The sequence below is a fragment of the Columba livia genome, chromosome 1 (genome assembly GCF_036013475.1).
Source record: "Columba livia isolate bColLiv1 breed racing homer chromosome 1, bColLiv1.pat.W.v2, whole genome shotgun sequence".
NCBI classification, from domain to species: domain Eukaryota; kingdom Metazoa; phylum Chordata; class Aves; order Columbiformes; family Columbidae; genus Columba; species Columba livia.
Genome location: NC_088602.1, coordinates 211,681,095 through 211,701,228, shown reverse-complemented (window position 1 = coordinate 211,701,228; position 20,134 = coordinate 211,681,095). Strand labels below are relative to the sequence as shown.

The 20,134-nt window shown below is 67.6% G+C and overlaps 2 protein-coding genes across 2 annotated transcripts; both read left to right on the top strand.

Annotated features, from left to right (window-relative positions):
* The first annotated feature begins 944 nt into the window (after positions 1-944).
* On the top strand, positions 945-5,070 carry CHKB (choline kinase beta). The gene is made up of 11 exons (XM_065049457.1): positions 945-1,132; positions 1,918-2,026; positions 2,213-2,326; positions 2,477-2,610; positions 2,849-2,953; positions 3,261-3,319; positions 3,444-3,528; positions 3,603-3,711; positions 3,814-3,920; positions 4,048-4,129; positions 4,256-5,070. The coding sequence occupies exons 1-11, from the start codon at positions 960-962 to the stop codon at positions 4,310-4,312; spliced, it is 1,134 nt and encodes a 377-aa protein (XP_064905529.1). The 5' UTR covers positions 945-959; the 3' UTR covers positions 4,313-5,070.
* A 1,798-nt stretch (positions 5,071-6,868) lies between these two features.
* On the top strand, positions 6,869-20,004 carry CPT1B (carnitine palmitoyltransferase 1B). The gene is made up of 19 exons (XM_065049428.1): positions 6,869-7,025; positions 9,080-9,239; positions 9,324-9,463; positions 10,099-10,270; positions 11,267-11,368; positions 11,445-11,582; positions 11,949-12,026; positions 12,106-12,213; positions 12,411-12,495; positions 12,588-12,783; positions 14,062-14,247; positions 14,319-14,424; positions 14,764-14,880; positions 15,524-15,688; positions 16,642-16,776; positions 17,506-17,658; positions 18,698-18,811; positions 19,012-19,104; positions 19,848-20,004. The coding sequence occupies exons 2-19, from the start codon at positions 9,099-9,101 to the stop codon at positions 19,935-19,937; spliced, it is 2,319 nt and encodes a 772-aa protein (XP_064905500.1). The 5' UTR covers positions 6,869-7,025; positions 9,080-9,098; the 3' UTR covers positions 19,938-20,004.
* The last annotated feature ends 130 nt before the right edge of the window (positions 20,005-20,134 follow it).

Sequence of the window (20,134 nt, the reverse complement as noted above, 5' to 3'; positions counted from 1 at the left end):
GGTCCTGGCCAGGCTGTGGGTGCCCCGTGGCGGGAAGCACCCAGCACCCCTGGGCACCCTGTCCCGGGGGACCCCCGCGCTCACCTCCAGGCCATCGGGGTCGTCCGTGGGGGTGATGGTGAAGCGGGAGAGCTTGGGGCCGGTGGTGTCAGGGCGCTCGTAGAAGATCAGCTGCCCCCGGCCGTCCTGGGAAGGCACCAGGGCCAGGAAGGGTCAGGGCCACGGAATCACAAAATAATTTTGGTTGGAAAAGCCCCTCAAGACCACGAAGTCCAACCATAACCCACCCCAGCACTGCCCCGTGTCCTGAGAACCTCATGTCCGTCTGTCCAGCCCTCCAGGGCTGGTGACTCCAGCACTGCCCTGGGCAGCCTGTTCCAATGCCCCACAGCCCTTTGGGGAAGAAATTGTTCCCACATCCAACCTCAACCTCCCCTGGCGCAACTTGAGGCCGTTTCCTCTGCTCCTGGCGCTTGTTCCTGGGGAGCAGAGCCCGACCCCCCTGGCTCCAAGCTCCTTTCAGGCAGTTCAGAGATCAGAAGGTCTCCCCTCAGCTCCTGTTCTCCAGCTGAACCCCCAGGTCCCTCAGCCGCTCCATCACACTTGTGCTCCAGCCCCGGTGCTCAGGCTCAGCCCCACACCCCCCCCGTTCCTCATGGCCCGGGCTCCCCCGCAGGCCCCGCGCTCACCGGGGTGCGGCGCAGCTTGAGGCGGCCCCGCGGGACGCGGAAGAAGGTGTCGGTCTGCGCCAGGGCCCGGCCCGGCCCGCCCCGCCGCTCCGCCGCGCTCCGCGCCGCCGCCCGGTCCCGCAGCCGCGCCTTCACCTCCACGTTCCGCCGCATCCCCGCCGCTCCCGCCCGTTGGGCGCGCCACGTGACGTCATCGCCGGGGCGCTTCTCCATTGGGCCAGCGAGCGCCCAGCCCCGCCCCCTGCGCCGCGACGGGCGGGCGGGGCGGCCATGGCGGCTGCGGCGGCGGGCGGGAGCGGCGCCGGGGATGGGGACGGGGACGGGGACGGGGACGTGGACGTGCCCGCCGCCACCCGCCTGCAGGCGTACGCCTGGTGCCGGGAGTTCCTCGCCGGTTCCTGGAAGCTCATCGGGCCCGAAGAGTTCGGGATCGGGCTTGTCAGGTACGAGCTGATCGCGGAAGACGCAGCCGGAGGCGGTGACCGGGCTCCGCCCCGCCAGTGTCATCGTCTCGGGGGACGCGGCGCCATCCCGGTGTCCCCGGCCGTGTCCCTCCCGCCCCGGTGGCCCAGTGCCCCGCCCGGGTCCCTCGTTGCGTGCTCCAGCCTCTGCCCTAGTTGTGTCCCCGCCGTGTCCCTGTTCCCGACCGGGGCTCAGTCCCCTCCCAGTGCCCCCCAGTTGCCCCCCAGGGCCGGTGACCCTGTGTCCCGCCAGGTGCCCTAGTTGTCCCTCCCCGGTGTCCCAGCTACTCACCCCAGTTCCCCCATCGGGTGCCCCAGTCTGTCCCCAAGTCGTGTCCTTCCCAGTGCCCCTGTTCCCCCCCAACCAGTGGCCCAGTCCCCCCCAGTGCCACCTGTTACCCCCCAGCCAGTGGCCCAATACTCTCCCAGTGCCACCCAGTTGGTGACCCCGTGTCCTGCCAGGTGCCCCAGTTGTCCCTGCCCCAGTACCCCAGTCCTCCCCCCAGTTCCTCCATCGGGTGCCCCAGTTGTGTCATTCCCCCAAGCCGCGTCCCCCCGCAGTGTCCCTGTTACCCTGTGACCCAGTGCCCTCCCAGTGCCCTCCAGTTGTCCCACCCCCACTGGTGTCCCTGTCTCCTGCCAGGTGTCCCGGTTGTCCCCCCTGTGCCAGTCACTCCCCCAGTTTTGTCCCCCGTCTAGCTGCCCCCATTGCCCCCCATCATTCCCCCCTGCCCGGTGTCCCCCCGGTGACCACCCTGTGCCTGCAGCGGGGGGCTCAGCAACCTGCTGTTCAAGTGTGCGCTGCCCGAGCACATCCTCAGCGTGGGGGACGAGCCGCGGCAGGTGCTGCTGCGCGTCTATGGGGCCATCCTGCAGGTAAGTGCGGGCAGCCACGGCCCCCCACCCGGCCCCCCCACAACCAGCAGCCCCGGGCAGCCACAGGGCTTGGGGCTCTGCCGGCATTTTCCTCCTGGCCTGGACGTGGCAGCTGCCCCCCGTGTCTCTGCGGGGCTGCCGGGGGGCTGTGGGGTGTCACTGCCACGGGGTCACTCGTGTCCGCAGGGCGTGGACTCGCTGGTGCTGGAGAGCGTGATGTTTGCCATCCTGGCCGAGCGGGCGCTGGGGCCGCGGCTCTACGGGGTGTTTCCGCAGGGGCGGCTGGAGCAGTACATCCCGGTACGGGACGGACTGTCTCCCCACCCCGTCCTGGAGGACCCACTGGGGTCCCCTCGTCCTGGCTCAGGCCAGACCCCCCATGGGGCTTCTCGTGGTGCCGGGGGCCGAGCCGGCTCCTGGGGCTGCTCACGTGGCTGCGCGTCCCCCCAGAGCCGGCGCCTGCGGACCGAGGACCTGCGGGACCCCGACATCTCCAAGGAGATCGCGGTGAAGATGTCGCGGTTCCACGGCATGGTGATGCCCTTCAACAAGGAGCCCAAGTGGCTGTTTGGGACCATGGAGTGGTGAGGGCAGCCGCTGGCACGGGCTCCCAGGTCACCCCAACCCCCGACATCCTGGGGGCTGGAGAACAGGGGGGTTTCCCGGCCAGCTGCTGGGGGCCCATGGGGACAGGGCACAGAGCGGGTTGGTGGCAGCTCCGCGGTGTCCCCAGCTCTGCAGTGCGCTGGGGAGAGGTGACGTGGTGGGGTGGCAACACGGAGGGGTGTCTGTCCCGCCGCAGCACCGTCTCCTGTGCCGCAGGTACCTGAAGCAGATTTCGGAGCTCACCTTCGCTGAGGAAGCACAGCTGACGAAGTTCAACCACCTCAAGACTTACAACCTGCAGGAAGAGATGAAGAGCCTCAGGTAACCCCCCCGTCACGGCACAACGTGGGGGGCCAACCCTGCTGCATCGCAGCCTCCTTGCAGGGAGCCTGCGGGATGCGGCTTCTCTGGAAACTTGTCCCTGCTGTCCTGCGTCCTCAACAGGTGCCATCAGGCCCTGAGGACGGTGCTCGGGGGGGTCGCTGTGTCCCCGGGACAGCGTTCCCGCCAGGTTCATTGTGCTGTGTCCCAGTTGTGTCTGTAGCTCTGTCCGCCTGCGTGCAGCGGTCGCCCCGTGTCCCTGCAGCTCACCCCGCTGAGGTGTCTGTCCCTGTCCCCTGTCCCGCAGGGAGCTGCTGGAGGCCACCCCCTCGCCCGTCGTCTTCTGCCACAATGACGTCCAGGAGGGTGAGTGCGGCGGGCGGGCGGGCGCGACCCCTCGCAGGGGCACGGGCTGAGCCTCCTGCCCCCCCGAGCCCCCCAGCTCCAGGAGAGCTGGAGGGGCCCCTGAGCCTGCCCCGTGTCTGCATAGGGAACATCCTGCTGCTGGCCGGGCACGAGGACTCCTCCGACAAGCTGATGCTCATCGACTTCGAGTACAGCAGCTACAACTACCGGTGGGTCTGGGGGCTGCGGGGGGCTGGTCTGGGACGCGCGGGTGGGCGGCTCTGCTCACCCGCCCTTTCCCCAGGGGCTTCGACATCGGCAACCACTTCTGCGAGTGGGTTTACAACTACACCCACGACTCCTGGCCCTTCTTCAAGGCGTCCCCGGAGAACTACCCCAGCCGGCAGCAGCAGGTAGAGCTGCCCTGGCCTCGGCAGCGGGCAGCGGTGCTCCCGGGGGTGCAGGTGAGGTGGGGGGCTGTGCTGGACGTCCCTGCCCGCTCTGTCCCCCTCCAGCTGCATTTCATCCGGCACTACCTCTCGGAGGACTCGGGGCGGCGTGGGGACACCACGCACGAGGAGCAGGCGCGCATCGAGGAGGAGATGCTCACCGAGATCAACCGGTGAGGGACGCGGTGGGGGGTCCCTGTGGCCGTGGGGCTGTCCTGGGGTACATCCCCTGGTCTCCGCTCCCTCCGTGGGGCAGGGCTGGGGGGCCGGCAGGGCTGACGGCTGCTCCCCATCCCACAGGTTTGCCTTGGCCTCTCACTTCTTCTGGGGCCTGTGGTCCATCCTGCAGGCCAAGATCTCCACCATCAAGTTCGGGTACCTGGTGAGCGCTGCCCGCAGGCACTGGGAGGGCCGTGGGGGTCTCTTGCATCTCACCCCCCTCTCAAATGGGGTAGTCGGGGGGCTGGGGGGTGTCAGGGGGCCATCCCTGACTCCCCCTTCCCCCCAGGACTATGCACAGAGCCGCTTCGAGGCGTATTTCCAGCACAAGGCACAGTGCTGCTGAGAGCAGCCCCCAGCCCTGCCTGCGCACCCCGATCCCGCAGCGCCCCCCCGGCCCCAGCAGCGCCTGTGCCGCGGGGCAGGCCAGGGATGCAGCACTGTCCCCTCCCGAGGGGCAGCCCCTGTTGGGGGGGGCTGCCCCACAGCCTGGGCTGCCCAGGGGAGCTGTAACGGTTCGGGGGCTGGTGTCCCCAGTGAGAGAAATGGGTCTGCCCGGCCCGTGCCCCTGGGAAAGGGACATCTTCAGCGGTGGCTGTGGGGCTGTGCCCCTGCCCTGCCTGCCCCTGCCGGCGCGCACGGTGCTGCCCATGGCCGGCTCCCCACTGCCTCTGGCACAGCCCCCCGGCCCTGGCGCAGCTCCCCCGGCCCTGGCTCAGCCCCCCAGCTCTGGCACAGCCCTTACGTCTGCACTGCTGGCACCAGGTGGGTTTTGAGCCGTGGGTACTGGCTGGTGGCCATGGTGGGGCGGGTGCTTGGCCATCCTGGCTGCCCCTTGCCCGCTCCTGCCTGCTGCAAGGGGTCCAGGCAGGGACGCTGGGAGGTCCCGGGGCACTGCTGGGGGCAGAGGGATGCGGGGGACCTGCCCTTGCGGCTCATTCCCCCCCGCGCCCCCCAGAGCTCTGGGGTCAGGGCAGGAGCTGCAGCTGCTCCCTGGCCCCCCAGGGCGTCCCCTGCATGGCCAGGCTGGGGCTGCCCCTTCCCTCCCCTCCCGACAGCAGAATGTAACTGTCAGACCAATAAACGCTGCGGTGGTGCATGGCACTGCCTGCTCGTCATCCTGTCCCCGCGACCGCCACCTCCTCCCTGCTTGTCCCCAGCCCCAGGGTGTCCAGACCCTCCCAGTCCCTCCTGCCTCCCACTGCTGGGCTGTCACGGCAGGTGGGGGGCCGCCCCACAGCAGCATGCGTGGTCTAACCCTCTCCCCAGACCCTACCCCAGTCCCATCAGCCAGCGCCTGGGGGTTCAACAGGGGCTTGCGCTCAGGAGCTGCCCCCCAGCACGTGTGGGGCCAAGCGTGGGGCTGCTGGGGGCTCCAGGCCCGCAGCCCCCCACCTCAGCACTCGCCCAACCCCTCTTTCACCCACATACTGGCTGTTTACAGCCCTGCAGCTGCCCAGCAGCTCTGCAGGGCACTGGGGGCTCCATCCCCACCCCACCCAGCCCCAGGAGGACACAGAAGCCTGGGGGTCTCGCAGGGGACATGCCCTGGCCGTGGTGACACTGGGCACACACCCAGGCACGTGTGCATGTGTGGGTGAGCAGCCTGTGTACACACGTGCCCCATGAGCCCCCTGCCAGCACTGGGGGTCAGACCTTGCCCCAGCATGGGGCTGGGGGCGGCATTGTGCTGCTGTGGTTCTGCTGGATTTGGACAGGCTGGACAAGTGGGACCGTGTGAACCTCATGAGGTTCAACAAGGCCAAGTGCAAGGTCCTGCCCCTGGCTGGCAGTCCAGGCTGGGATGGGGCAGCCCCCAGGAGAGGACTTGGGGTGTTGGTTGATGAGAAGCTCAACATGACCCAGCAATGTGTGCTCACAGCCTGGAAACCAACAGAGTCCTGGCTGGGTCACCAGCCCCATGGGCAGCAGGTTTGGGGGATCCTGCCCCTCTGCCCCGCTCTGCTGAGACCCCCCTGCGGTGCTGGTCCAGCTCTGGGTCCTCAGCACAGGACACACATGGACCTGCTGGAGAGGGGCCAGAGCAGCCCCAGGAGTGACCCGAGGCTGGAACAGCTCTACTGGGGACAGGTGAGAGAGCTGGGGTGCTCAGATGGAGAAGAGAAGCTCCAGGAGACCTTAGTGCGGCCTTTCAGTGCTTAAAAGGGGCCGAGAAGAAAGATGGGGACAGACTTTTGAGCAGGGCCTGTTGTGACAGGACAAGGGGTGATGGTTTAAACTAAAGGAGGGAGATTCAGGTTGGACATGAGGAAGAAATCATTGTCCCTGAGGGTGGTGAGAGCCTGGCCCAGGTTCCCAGAGAGGTGGTAGATGAACCATCCCTGGAGACATCCCAGGCCAGGCTGGATGGGGCTCTGAGCACCCTGAGCTGCTGAAGATGTCCCTGCTCGTGGCAGGGGAGCTGGGAAGGTCCCTTCAACACAAACTGTTCTGTGATTCAATGAAGCTCCTCCAGACGCCTCCAGCCGAGCCAGCAGTGTGTGCAGCTGCCCCCGTTCTGCTCCGGAGCGGTGAGGGGAAGGTCAGGACCTGCAGGCAGCGGCTGCTCCTCCGCCCACCCCTGCCTGGCGCTGCCCAGGATCGGGCCCCGCGGGATTGGCCCGTCACAGCCCTGGGCAGGGACCGGGACAGACCCACGGCTACACTGCCCACGGGGGACCGGCGTGCAGGGGCGCGGGGACCTGTCTGGATGTCAGTCAGGGGGTGTCGGTCGGTCCCTGCCGGGTGTCAGTCCCTCCCGGGGTGTCGGTCCCAGCCTGGTTGTCAGTCGGTCCCTCCCGGGTGCCGGACGGTCCCTGCTGGGTGTCTGTCGGTCCCTCCCGGGTGTCGGTCCCTGCCGGGTGTCGGTCGGTCCCTGCCGGGTGTCGGTCCCTCCCGGGGGAGGCCGCGGGCGGGGCGGGGGAGGAGCGGCGGCCGTCGCTGCCATTTCGGGCCATGTAGCGGGTCCCGCCCGCCGCCGGTGTCCGGTTACCGGGGCGCAGCGGGCGCAGGAGCCGCCGTCCCTGGGGCTGCCGCCCGCCGTCCGCGCCCCCGAGCAGGTACCGGGCACCGGGCGGGCGGGGGGAACCACGCGTGGGGGAGCCCCGGAACGGGAGCCGCACCGACCGGACGCCCCCGGCGCGGAGACCCAACGGCCCCGCACCCGCCCGCCGCGGGTCCCCCGTGGCCGTTGAGAACGTCCCGCAGAGCCGCTGCGCCCGCTCCGCGGCTGCCGGTGCTGCGGTGGGTCCCGGCCCCGCCGCCCCCCGCCCGCAGCGCCGGGAGAGCCCCGAGGCCCCGGGCGGGGCGGAGGCTCCGCGGGCCGGGCGGCGGCTTCGGGCGGGGCCGCTCGTCCGGGGGCGCCGGGGGCTCCTCGGGCCGGTCCCGGTGACCTTGTGGTACCGGCTGCGGGCGGAGGGGGTTCGGCCCCACGGGGGCTTGTCCCACGCGTGGACACGGACCCTGCGGGGCCCCCGGGAGCCTGCGGTGACACTGCGGTGACACTGCTGTGACGTGCGGTGCGGGGTTGTGCCATGGCCTCAAGTTGCGCCAGGGGAGGTTGAGGTTGGATGTGGGAACAATTTCTTCCCCAAAGGGCTGTGGGGCATTGGAACAGGCTGCCCAGGGCAGTGCTGGAGTCACCAGCCCTGGAGGGCTGGACAGACGGACATGAGGTTCTCAGGACATGGGGCAGGGACAGGCTGGGTTATGGTTGGACTCCATGATCTGGAGGGGCTTTTCCAGCCAAAATGATTCTGTGGTTCTGTGATTCTGTGCCGTGTCATGTCCTGCAGTGCCGTGCTGTGCAGGGCGATTGCCTGCAGCAGGGTGCAGTGCAGTGCAGTGCAGTGCAGCCAGCAGCCGGGCAGTGCCACGTGCCGTGGTGCAGTTCAGTGCAGGGTGATGCGGTTTAACGCAGTGCCGTGCAGTACAAGGCAGTGCTGTGCTGTGCAGTGCGTATGGTGCAGTGTGGTGCAGCACAGAGCAATGCAGTTCAGTGCAGTGTGGTGCAGTGCTGCGTAGCTGTGCAGTGCGGTACAGTGTAGCCATGCAGTGCAGTGTGGTGCATTGTAGTGTAGCTGTGCAGTGCACCATAACCATGCACTACAGCATACCCATGCAGTGTAGTGCAGTGCAGTACAGTGCAGTGCAGCGTAGCCATGTGGTGTGGTGCAGTGCCATGTAGCTATTTGGTGCAGTGCGGCACAATGCTGTGTAGCTGTGCGGTGCAGTGTGGTGCAGTGCAGTGCGGTGCAGTGTGGTGCAGCGGTAGCGGTGTGACTTGGCTCTTGCTGAGCTGCTGCTGTTTCCCTTCGACCCAAGGACACCCTTGTGCAAGGGCACCCTCAGCACAGCCGCCCTTGGGGCACCCATGGGGGCTCCCCCTGCCCCAGGGTCACCCCCGGGGGTCCCCCTGTCCCAAGGACACCCCTGGGGGTTCCCCTTCCCCAGGGACACCCCTGGGGCTCCCCCGAGGACACCCCTGGGGGTTCCCCTTCCCCAGGGACACCCCTGGGGATCCCCTCACCCCAGGGACACCCCTGTGGGCTCCCCCGCCCTGAGGTCGGGCCCCAGCAGCACCCATGGGTGCAGCATGTCCCAGGCAGGGACACCAGTGGGTCCCCAGGCTGTCCCTTGCCCCCCAGCTCCGGCACAGCTGCCGCAGCCTGTGCGGGGACAGCGTGTGCCAGCGCAGGGGCAGGTGCTGCCGTGTCCCCCGAGGGTTCACCGCGGGCAGCTGCGGGCGAGCGGGGGTGTGTCCGCGCCACCGTCCCCGGTCCGCTCTCCCCGGGATGGTGACGGGACGCAGACGGCGCTGACCCTTTGCTCAGTGGGCGCTCGGCCAGCACCGCGTGACTGGGCCGCAGCACGCACACCGTGCTGGCAGGCTCCCCGGGGACACGGCCGTGCTGGCACCGCGGCTGTCACGCTGTCACCGGGGCACCTACGCACTGCGCTGGCCCCGGCACCGCCATGGCAGCCACTGCAGGCGGGTACCCCCTGCATTGCTCCCCGAGCTGCGGCGCCGGGGCCGGGCGGGGGTCCCTGCTCTGTCCCGGGCAGCGTGTCCCGGGGTGACCGTCCCACGCTCAGCACCCCCGTCCCCCGGCAGGTGCCGGCAGAGCCCCAAGATGGCGGAGGCTCACCAGGCCGTGGCCTTCCAGTTCACCGTCACCCCCGAGGGCTTGGACTTCCACCTCAGCCGCGAGGCCGTCAAGCAGTTCTACCTCACCGGCGTCTACTCCTGGAAGAAGCGCTTGATCTGCGCCAAGGTGGTCGGACCCCCCGTCCCCACCGTTGTCCCTGTCCCCACTGTCCCTGCTGTCCCCACTGGCCTGACCCCGCTGTGCCCACAGAACAGCTTCCTGACCGGCGTGTACCCCGCGTCCCCCTCCAGCTGGATGGTGGTGGTGATGGCCACCGCCGGCTCCTTGTACTGCCAGGTGGACCCTTCCCTGGGCTTGATCTCCCGCATCAGCCGCCACCTGCCCGAGAGGTGAGCGTGGCGGGGGGACCCCATGGGCACGGCCCCACCAGTCATATCCCCTGGAGGGGGGGTCAGCCCACATCCCCCAGCCCATGAATACAGCCCCACCGATCACATCCCTGGGGGTCAGCCCACATCCCCAGCCCATGGGCACGGCCCCACCAGCCACATCCCTGGGGGTCACCCCACATCCACCAGCCCATGGGCACAGACCCACCAGTCACATCCCCTGGAGGGGGGGTCACCCCACATCCCCAGCCCATGGGCACAGACCCACCAGTCACATCCCCTGGAGGGCGGGTCACCCCACATGCTCCTCAACCCCCCAGCATGGCCATGGGGACCCACAGCACCCCCCAGGGGGTCCCACCCTTCACATCCCTACCCCATGGGCACAGCCCCACCTGGGGACATCCTGCGAGGGTCCCGGCTACATGTCCCTGCCCCATGGGCACAGCCCTTCTTGGGGATGTCCCCCAGGGGTCCCACTACATGTCCCTACCCCCCGGGCATGTCCCCTCTTAGTGACATACCCCAGGGGGTCTCACTACACATCCCTTAACACCACGGGCATGGCCTTGCATTGGGACATCCTCATGGGAGTCCTGCCCTTCATGTCCCCTGCGACCCGTCTGTCCCCACAGCCGCTTCCTGGGCACGGAGGGCCGGACGGTGGTGAGCGCCGTGCTGTTCTCCACCGGCGTCTGGCTCTCGGCCGTGCTGCTGTTCAGGCAGACGCTCAAGCTGCTCCTCTCCTACCATGGCTGGATGTTCGAGCCTCACGGCAAAATGAGCCGCAGCACCAAAATCTGGGTGGTGAGCGGCACCGGCACCCGCCCGCTCAGCCGGCATAGGGTGCAGAGCGTCCGCGTGTGCACGCGTGTGCATGCGTGTGCGCACGCGTGTGTGTGTGCAGTATGGAGAGCGCTGGGGGCTGCAGAGCTGCTGGCGGGGGACGAGCTGCCCCTGCCCCGTGGCCGGGAGTGGAGGGTGCCAGTGGCCCAGAGGAGGGGACAGCGCGCTGAGGGGGGGACGGGGACAGTGTGCAGGGCTGGGATGGGGACGGTGTGCAGGGAAGTGGGCAGGAGTGTACAAGGGCAGTGTGCAGGCACGGGATGGGGACAATGTGCAGGGCTGGGACAGTAGCAACATGCAGGGCTGGGACCAGCTGTGGTGTGGGACTGGGACCAGCCACGGTGCAGGGAAGCGTGCAGGGCTGGGACAGGGACAGGGACAGGGACAGGGACAGGGACAGGGACAGGGACAGGGACAGGGACAGGGACAGCACGCTGGGCTGGAACCAGCTGCGGTGCAGATCTGGAACCAGCTGCAGTGCAGATCTAGAACCTGGCTATGGTGCAGATCTGGAACCCAGCTGCAGTACAGATCCAGGACCTGGCTGTGGTGCAGATCTAGAACCCGGCTGTGGTGCAGATCTAGGACCTGGCTGCAGTACAGATCTGGAACCTGGCTGTGGTGCAGATCTGGGACCCAGCTGCAGTGCAGATCTGGAACCCAGCTGCAGTGCAGATCTGGAACCCAGCTGCAGTACAGGTCTGGAAGCTGGCTGCAGTGCAGATCTGGAACCCAGATGCGGTGCAGATCTAGAACCTGGCTGTGGTGCAGATCTGGAACCTAGCTGCGGTGCAGATCTGGAACCCGGCTGTGGTGCAGATCTGGGACCTGCTGCGGTGCCGCAGGCACATGCAGAACTCCCGGTGCCGGCAGCAGGAGCCGTCACGCGGTGATGCACGGCCGCGCCGCGGTCCTGCTGCTCCGCCCTGTCCCCTCCATCCCCCCCGCGTCCCGCAGGCGCTGATGAAGGTGCTGTCCATCCGCAAGCCCCTGCTCTACAGCTTCCAGACGTCCCTCCCCAAGCTGCCCGTGCCCCCCGTGCACGCCACCATCACCCGGGTAAGGGCTGGGAGGGGACAGGGGGCCCTCCACGGTGGGACGGGGATGGGGGTCACAGCGAGCCCCCTCCCCACAGTACCTGGAGTCGGTGCGGCCGCTGATGGATGATGAGAAGTACAGCAAGATGGAGGCGCTGGCCAAGGAGTTCAAGGAGAAGACGGCCCCAAGGCTGCAGAAGTACCTGATCCTCAAGTCCTGGTGGACAACCAACTACGTGAGTTCCCTGAGCTCCTCCAGTGCTGGAGTGGGGGACGCAATGGTGCTCCCCCTCTCCAGCACCAGGGATGGGGACCCTGACCCGAGCCCATGGCCCTGTGGTCCCCCTGTGATCATGGGAAGGGGGGATTTTGGTTACTAGGGATGGGGCAGGGGGTTCTGCACCCCACCTCCACCCCCATCCCCATCCCCATCCCCATCCCCATCCCCATCCCCATCCCCATGCCCATCCCCATCCCCGTCCCCGTCCCCATCCCTATTCCCGTCACCATCCCCGTCCCTGTCCCTGTTCCCATCCCCAACCCCACCCCCATCCCCATCCCTGTCCCCATCCCCGTCCCCATCCCCTCCCCTCTCCCTGCAGGTGAGTGACTGGTGGGAGCAGTACATCTACCTGCGTGGCCGCGGCCCGCTCATGGTCAACAGCAACTACTACGCCATGGTAAGGTGTGGCGGGACCACCGGTGTGGCCAGAACCCCCACCGGGACCCCTGGCATCCTCACCCGTCCCTTGTCCCCAGGATTTCCTCTACGTGAACCCCAGCCACATCCAGGCCGCCCGGGCGGGCAACGCGGTGCACGCCATCCTGCAGTACCGCCGCAAGCTGGACCGCGGGGAGATCCCCCCCGTGAGCACGGGGCACAGGGGGGCTGGGGGCGGTGGGAGAGCAGGGGGGCAGGGGCACGGCAGAGTTGCCGTGGGGCTGCCACAAGGTCCTGGGGCTGCAGGGGGACTTGGGGGTTCAGGGGGGCTAGGGTTGGAGTTTCAGGGGGTGGAGATGGGGGCACGGGTGCCCTGGCCCGCCCTCATCGCTGCCCCATGCAGGTGATGGCGCTGGGCGTCGTGCCCATGTGCTCCTACCAGCTGGAACGGATGTTCAACACCACGCGCATCCCGGGCAAGGAGACGGGTATGGGGGGCCGGGGGGTGCCCCAACCCCCGCCCCCATCCCAGGGGGGTCCCGGTGCCGTGCGGCAGCTGTGACCACTGCGTCCCCCCCAGACACGCTGCTGCACCTGATGGAGAGCAAGCACCTGGCCGTGTACCACAAGGGTCGCTTCTACAAGGTGTGGCTGTACTATGGGGGGCAGCACCTGCGCCCCCGCGACCTGGAGCAGCAGTTCCAGCGCATCCTGGACGACCCCTCGCCCCCCCAGCCTGGCGAGGAGCGGCTGGCGGCACTCACCGCCGGAGAGAGGTGCGCACCAACCCGGGCTGCCGGGGGTGCTGGGGGTGCTGGGGATGTTGAGGTGTCGGGGACACTGGGGTGGATGCTGGGGGTGCGGGGAGTACTGAGGTGCTGGAGACACTGGAGTTACTGTGGGTACTGTGGGTACTGGGGTACTGGGCATGCTGGGAGGACTGGGGATGCTGGGGTGGATGCTGAGTGTGCTGGGTGGACTGGGGATGCTGGTGACACTGGGGCTGCTGGAGATGGATGCTGGGGGTGCTGGGATGCTGGGGATGTTGGGGTGCTGAGGATGCTGGGTGTGCCTGGGATGTTGGGGTGTCTGGGATGCTGGGGTGGATGCTGAGTGTGCTGGGAGGACTGGGGATGCTGGGGTGGATGCTGAGTGTACTGGGAGGACTGGGGATGCTGGTGACACTGGGACTGCTGGAGATGGATGCTGGGGATGCTGGGGATGCTGGGGTGCAGGGTTGCTGGGGATGCTGTGGATTCTGGGGATGCTGTGGATTCTGGGGATGGATGCTGCGGGTGCTGGGATGCTGGGGGTGCTGCGGATGTTGGGGTGCTGAGGATGCTGGGGGTGCTGGGGATGTTGGGGTGTCAGGGATGCTGGGGTGGGTGCTGGGGGTGCAAGGAGTACTGAGGTGCTGGAGACACTGGAGCTACTGTGGGTACTGGGGATACTGGGCATGCTGGGAGGACTGGGGATGCTGGGGTGGATGCTGAGTGTGCTGGGAGGACTGGGGATGCTGGGGTGGACACTGAGTGTGCTGGGAGGACTGGGGATGGTGGTGACACTGGGGCTGCTGGAGATAGATGCTGGGGATGCTGTGGATTCCGGGGATGGATGCTGGGGGTGCTGGGCTGCTGCAGATTCTGGGGATCCTGGGGACTCTGGGGGTGCTAGGGTGCTGCAGATTCTGGGGATCCTGAGGACTCCGGGGGTGCTGGGATGCTGGGGGTGCTGCCCGGGGCACAGGGAGATGCTCCAGGATGGGCACCCTGGGGTCACCCCTGGGTGGTAGCATCTGCAGTGTGGGTTGGGATGTGGGGTTGGGGGGCTCAGGGGGCATCACCAGCCCTGCACCCTCATGGCCCCCTGAGCTGGGCCTGGGGCCACCCACGGGTGGAGGCTGCGGCGTGGGGTGAAGTGGGGGGCTTGGGGGGCTTCCCAGGGTGATGGGAATCCCCAGCTCCCCCATGTGCTCCTGGGGCAGGTGGGGCGGTAGGCTGGGGGTCCCAGCAGGACGGGGTGGCTCTGGGTGTCACCCCCGTGGTCCCCCGCAGGGTGCCCTGGGCCGAGGCGCGAGCGCGGTTCTTCAGCCACGGGAAGAACAAGGTTTCCCTGGACGCCATCGAGCGCGCGGCGTTCTTCCTGACGCTGGACGAGGACGAGCACGGCTACGTTGCGGGCCAGGAGGGCTGCATGGACGCCTACGCCAAGTCTCTGCTGCACGGCCGCTGCTACGACCGGTGGGCACCCGGGGACCCCCCCCAGCCCCCCCACAGCACCCGCCCCATCCTCACCCCCTGTGCCCCCCCAGGTGGTTCGACAAGTCCTTCACCCTGGTGGTCTACAAGAACGGGAAGCTGGGGGCCAACGCTGAGCACTCCTGGGCCGACGCGCCCATCATCGGGCACCTCTGGGAGGTAACGGGGGGCACATGGGCACCCCACTGGGCACCCCTTCCGTGCACCCCAATTGGCCTCCCCAGTTGGACACCACTGTTGGCACCCCCCAGACTGGAGACCCCCAGTTGGTCACCCCCAAACTGGGCACCCCCCTCCTGGGGGTGGGATGGTCCGAGGGGGCTGCTCCAGGGGGCTCCCTGGGGCAAACTGGGCTGAGTGGGGCAGTGGGGGGTGTGGGGCCGTGGGGCCATGCTGGGGGGAGTGGGGCCACTGGGGGGGGTGGACTGGGGGGATGGGGAGACACTAGGGGGCTCAGAGGGACCAGTGCCCCCCACTCAGGGGCACTTGTTCCCCCAGTTCATGCTGGCGACAGACAAATTCCACCTGGGCTACACCGAGGACGGGCACTGCCGGGGGGAGCCCGACACCCGGCTGGCCCCCCCCCAGCGCCTGCAGTGGGACATCCCCCCGGAGGTGGGTCTGACCCCCAAGTGCCAGGGGAGCTCGGGGGGTCCTGACTGCGCCCCACGGCACTGGGGTGGGTTCTGCACCCCAGACACCCCCAAAACCCGTAGCATCAGGGTGGGCTCTGCACCCCAGACACCCCCAATCCCCAGAGTATCGGGATGGGCTCTGCACCCCAGACACCCCCAAACCCCACGGCACCAGGATGGGCTCTGCACCCCAGACACCCCCAAACCCCACGGCACCAGGATGGGCTCTGCACCCCAGACACCCCCAAACCCCACAGCACCAGGATGGGCTCTGCACCCCAGACACCCCCAAACCCCACAGCACCAGGATGGGCTCTGCACCCCAGACACCCCCAAACCCCACAGCACCAGGGTGGGCTCTGCACCCCAGACACCCCCAAACCCCACAGCACCAGGGTGGGCTCTGCACCCCAGACACTCCCACAGAATCACAGAACGTTAGGAATTGGAAGGGACCTCAAAAGATCCTTAGTTAAGTCCCCCTGCCAGAGCACGCCACATGCCACAGTGTCAGCGCACCAGGGTCCCATTGTCCCTCCTGTGTCCCCATGTCCCCAGCTGTCCCTGGGGCGGGGTGCTGGGGGGCCGGCGCTGTGTGCCCCATCCCACACTGTCCCCCGCAGTGCTGCGCGGCCATCGAGAGCTCGTACCGGCTGGCCAAGGCGCTGGCCGACGACGTGGACTTCTGCTGCTTCCAGTTCTCCAACTTCGGCAAGGGGCTCATCAAAAAGTGCCGCACCAGCCCCGACGCCTTCATCCAGATCTCCCTGCAGCTCGCCCACTTCCGCGTGAGCCGCCGCGCGGATGGGGACACGGGGATGGGGATGGGAACACAGGGATGGGGACATGGGCATGGGGATGGGAACACAGGGATGGGGACATGGGCATGGGGACATGGTGGTAGGCACACGGTGATGGGGACATGGGGATGGGGATATGGTGATGGGGACATGGGCATGGGGATGGGGACACAGGGGTGGGGATATGGTGATGGGGACATGGTGATGGGGACACAGATATGGGGACATGAGGATGGGGATGGGAACACAGGGATGGGGACATGGGCATGGTGATGGGGACATGGTGATGGGGACATGGGCATGGGGACACAGATATGGGGACTTGGGGACATCAGAACACGGATGGGGACATGAGGATGGGGATGGGGACAGGAACATGGATGAGGATGGGGATGGGGTTGGGGACTGGGTTGCGGACATGAGGATGGGGACATGAGGATGGGGTCATGAGGATGGGGATGAAGATGAAGACAGGGAGGGGGATAGGGATGGGGTTGTGGATATGGAGACAGGGACACGGGCATGGGGATGGGGACATCAGGATGAGGACGAGGATGGGGATAGCAATGGGGTTAGGGACATGGAGATGGGGACAGAGATGAGGATGACGATAAGGATAAGGATAAGGATAAGGATAAGGATAAGGATAAGGATAAGGATAAGGATAAGGATAAGGATAAGGATAAGGATAAGGATAAGGATAAGGATAAGGATAAGGATAAGGATAGGGATAAGGATGGGGCTGGAGTTGGGGCCATGGAGATGGTGACAGGGACAGGGATGGGGACAGGGATGGGGATGAGGATGAAGATGAGGATGAGGATAAGGATAGGGATAGGGATGGGGCTGGGGTTGGGGCCATGGAGATGGTGACAGGGACGGGGATGGGGACAGGGACGGACAGCATCCCGGCCGTCCCGTCTCACCCAGCCCCCCGGCAGGACAAGGGCTGCTTCTGCCTGACGTACGAGGCCTCCATGACGCGGCTGTTCCGCGAGGGCCGGACTGAGACCGTGCGCTCCTGCACCTCCGAGTCCACCGCCTTCGTGCGCAGCATGTCCGACCCCCGCCAGAGCGTGAGTGACACGGGGCTGCGTGTCCCCAGCCCTAGAGCTCCCCCGAGCCCTTGCTCCAGCCGCTGTCACCAGACAGGTCGGGGCTGTCCCTGCACAGCTCGTCTCAGCCAGCACCCCCCTGTCCGGTGCTCACAATCCTTGGGGACTTCCCTGTCCCTCGGGGAGGTCTCTGTTCCTCCGGGGGGTTCCTGTCCCTCAGGGAGGTCTCTGTTCCTCTGGGGATCCCTGTTCCTTGGGGAGGTCTCTGTTCCTCCAGGGGGTCCCTGTCCCTCAGGGAGGTCTCTGTTCCTCGGGGGGGGTCCCTGTTCCTTGGGGGGTCTCTGTTCCTTAGGGAGGTCTCTGTTCCTCGGGGGGTCCTTGGGGAGGTCTCTGTTCTTCCAGGGGGTCCCTGTCCCTCAGGGAGGTCTCTGTTCCTTGGGAAGGTCTCTGTTCCTTGGGGGGTCCCCCTTCCTTGGGGAGGTCTCTGTTCCACCAGGGGGTCCCCGTTCTTTGGGGAGGTCCCCATCTCTGGCCGATGTCAAAGTCCATGGCAATGTCCCTGTCCCTGCAGAAAAGGACCATTCCTTGGGTACACCCCGTCCCCATTCCTCTGGGCTGTCTCCCCCCAAACTGCGCAGCTGCTGTCCCCCTGGGCAGGACCAGGGGTGACTCCCCTCACCCAGAGCCCCCGGGGTGGCTGGGTTGGGGTGCCAGGACCCCCAACCCCCCCGCTGAGCCCGCTCCCCCCAGCGCTCCGAGCGCCAGCGGCTCTTCAAGCTGGCGGCCGAGAAGCATCAGCACATGTACCGCATGGCCATGACCGGTGCCGGCATCGACCGCCACCTCTTCTGCCTCTACGTGGTGTCACGCTACCTGGGCGTGGAGTCCCCTTTCCTGCAACAGGTGAGCCCGGGGTGCGGGGACAGCACCGCGCTGCCATGGTGACACATGGCACAAGGGGGAAAAGCCACCCCCGCTTCTGTATGTCAATAGCACACGCATGTGCCAGGGCTGCGCACACTGCACGCGGTCCAGGCACGTGTCCAGCTGCCGTCACCAGCGTGCCACCGTGTGCCACAGCAACGGCACCCCACGTGTGTCACCTTGTGTGTGTCACCTGTGCGTTTCACCCTGTGCTTGGCACCCTGCAGCGTGTCACTGAGCATGGCACAGCCAGCGGGCACTGCCACGGGCTGTGTGTGGGGACAGTGACACCTGCCCTGCACCATGCACCCGTGGGCAGGGGGGGCATTGGGGTGCAGTGGGGGCATTGGGGTGCACTGAGGTGCAGTGGGGTACATGAGGGTGCATTAGGTCACAGAGGGATGTATTGGGGCACAGCAGGGTCCACCAGGGCACAGTGGGGTGCAGCAGGGTGCATTGGGGTCCATCGAGGCACAGTGGGGTGCAGTGAGATACATTGGGGTGCATTGAGGTGCAACAGGGTGCATTGGGGTGCATTGGGGCACAGCAGGGTCTGTCAGGGCACAGTGGGGGGCATTGGGGCACAGCAGGGTGCAGTGGGGTGCAGTGGGGCACGTTGGGGTGCATTGGGGCACAGTAGGACACAGCAGGCTGCACTGGGGCACAGTGGAGAGCAGCAGGATGCAGTGGGGTGCTTGGGGCACATTGGGGGTGCATTGGGGCACAGCAGGATGCAGTGGGGTGCATCGGGGCACAGTGGGGTGCATGGGGGCACAGCAGGATGCAGCGGGGTGCGGTGGGACACAGCGGGGTGCCGTGGGGCACAGCGGGGTGCTTGGGGCACAGGAGGACACAGCAGGGTGCAGTGGGGCACAGCAGGACGCAGCGGGCTGCAGTGGGGCACAGCGCGGTGCAGTGGGGCACAGCGGGCTGCAGTGGGACACAGCGCGGTGCAGTGGGGCACAGCGGGGTGCTTGGGGCACAGCGGGGTGCCCAGCGCAGCCCCCCCCCCCCGCAGGTGCTGTCGGAGCCCTGGCGCCTCTCCACCAGCCAGACCCCGCAGCTGCAGCTCAAGATGTTCGACCTGGACAAGTACCCCGACCACGTCTCCACCGGCGGCGGCTTCGGCCCCGTGAGCATCCCGGGGGTCCCTGGGTGGGGGGGGACACAGCAGGGTGTGCAATGGGCAGGGGTGTGGGTCTGTAGCACAGCCCCCCCGTGGGTACCCCAGCCCTGCAACAGGTACCCCAGCCCCACGGCTCCCTTGGGTGCCCCCATTGGGTGCCCAGCGCCCCCATTTAGTGCCACGGCCCCACTCATCCCCCCACCCAGGTGGCAGACGATGGCTACGGTGTCTCCTACATCATTGCGGGCGAGAACCTCATCAACTTCCACATCTCCAGCAAGTTCTCCAGCTCCGAGACGGTGAGAGTCCCGAGGGATGGCCGGGGGGGTCCTCAAACGGGAGCTGGGGACCCCCGGCCAGGGCAGGACAGGCACTGGGGGCTCCCCTGGTGCTGTAGTTGCCATCCATGCTGTGGGGTCTCCCGTGGGGACCCCATGGGCCTGGGGCAGCCCCCCGACCCTGACCATGATCCCCCAACATCCCAGCCCCTCTGGTGGGACCCCCACCCCATCGTTTCCCAGCTTCTCCTGTGGGACCCCCACCCCATTGCGTCCCAGCCCCTCTCCTGCGTTCCAGCGCCTCTGGTGGGACCCCAACCCCATGTCCAAGTCCCTTCTGTCGGACCCTCACCCCACCACGTCCCAGCCCCTCTACTGTGTCCCAGCCCCTTCTGTGGGACCCCCACCCCATTGCGTTCCAGCCACTCTCCTGCGTCCCAGCCCCTCTGGTGGGACCCCCAGCCTGTGTCCCAGTCCCTCCTGTGGGACCCTCACCCCATCGTGTCCCAGCCCCTTTCCTGCGTCCCAGCCCCTTCTGTGGGACCCCCACCCTATTTTTTCCCAGCCCCTCCGGTGGGACCCCCACCCCATCGTGTCCCAGCCCCTCTCCCGTGTCCCAGCCCCTCCGGTGGGGACCCCCACCTCCCTCCCGGCCGGCGGTGCTGCCCGTGCAGGCTGTGCCGGGGGTCCCGGGGTGCAGGGGGTCCCCGGGGGAGGGAGGGGCCGGGGTCCCGCTCTCGGGGTCTCACGGGTGCCGCCCGCAGGACTCGAAGCGCTTCGGGAGGAACATCCGCCAGGCCATGCTGGACATCGCCGAGCTGTTCGACAAGCCGGCCGACACGGGGGGGAAGTGAGGGGGGTCCCGGGGCCGGCGGGGGCCGCGCTGAGCCCCGGTGCGGGTTTGGGGGGGCGGGGGGGCAGCGGGGACGTGGTTGTTCTGTACATGTTTTCAATAAAGGCTGTTGGTGTGAACCCCCCCCCGCTCCGTGCCCGCGGCCGGGCCGGCGTCCCCTCGCCCGCCGCACTCGTGGGGTCCCGGCGGGAGCGGGAC

What these genes read in the sequence shown, in the direction of transcription:
- CPT1B (XM_065049428.1), top strand. Translation starts at nt 9,099, where the DNA reads ATGGCGGAGGCTCACCAGGCCGTGGCCTTCCAGTTCACCGTCACCCCC. An exon ending in TGCACGCCACCATCACCCGG is followed by an intron (nt 11,369 to 11,444) that starts GTAAGGGCTGGG and finishes CCCTCCCCACAG; the next exon opens with TACCTGGAGTCGGTGCGGCC. An exon ending in TGTCCGACCCCCGCCAGAGC is followed by an intron (nt 16,777 to 17,505) that starts GTGAGTGACACG and finishes CGCTCCCCCCAG; the next exon opens with CGCTCCGAGCGCCAGCGGCT.
- CHKB (XM_065049457.1), top strand. Translation starts at nt 960, where the DNA reads ATGGCGGCTGCGGCGGCGGGCGGGAGCGGCGCCGGGGATGGGGACGGG. An exon ending in CTGTTTGGGACCATGGAGTG is followed by an intron (nt 2,611 to 2,848) that starts GTGAGGGCAGCC and finishes CCTGTGCCGCAG; the next exon opens with GTACCTGAAGCAGATTTCGG. An exon ending in ATGCTCACCGAGATCAACCG is followed by an intron (nt 3,921 to 4,047) that starts GTGAGGGACGCG and finishes CCCATCCCACAG; the next exon opens with GTTTGCCTTGGCCTCTCACT.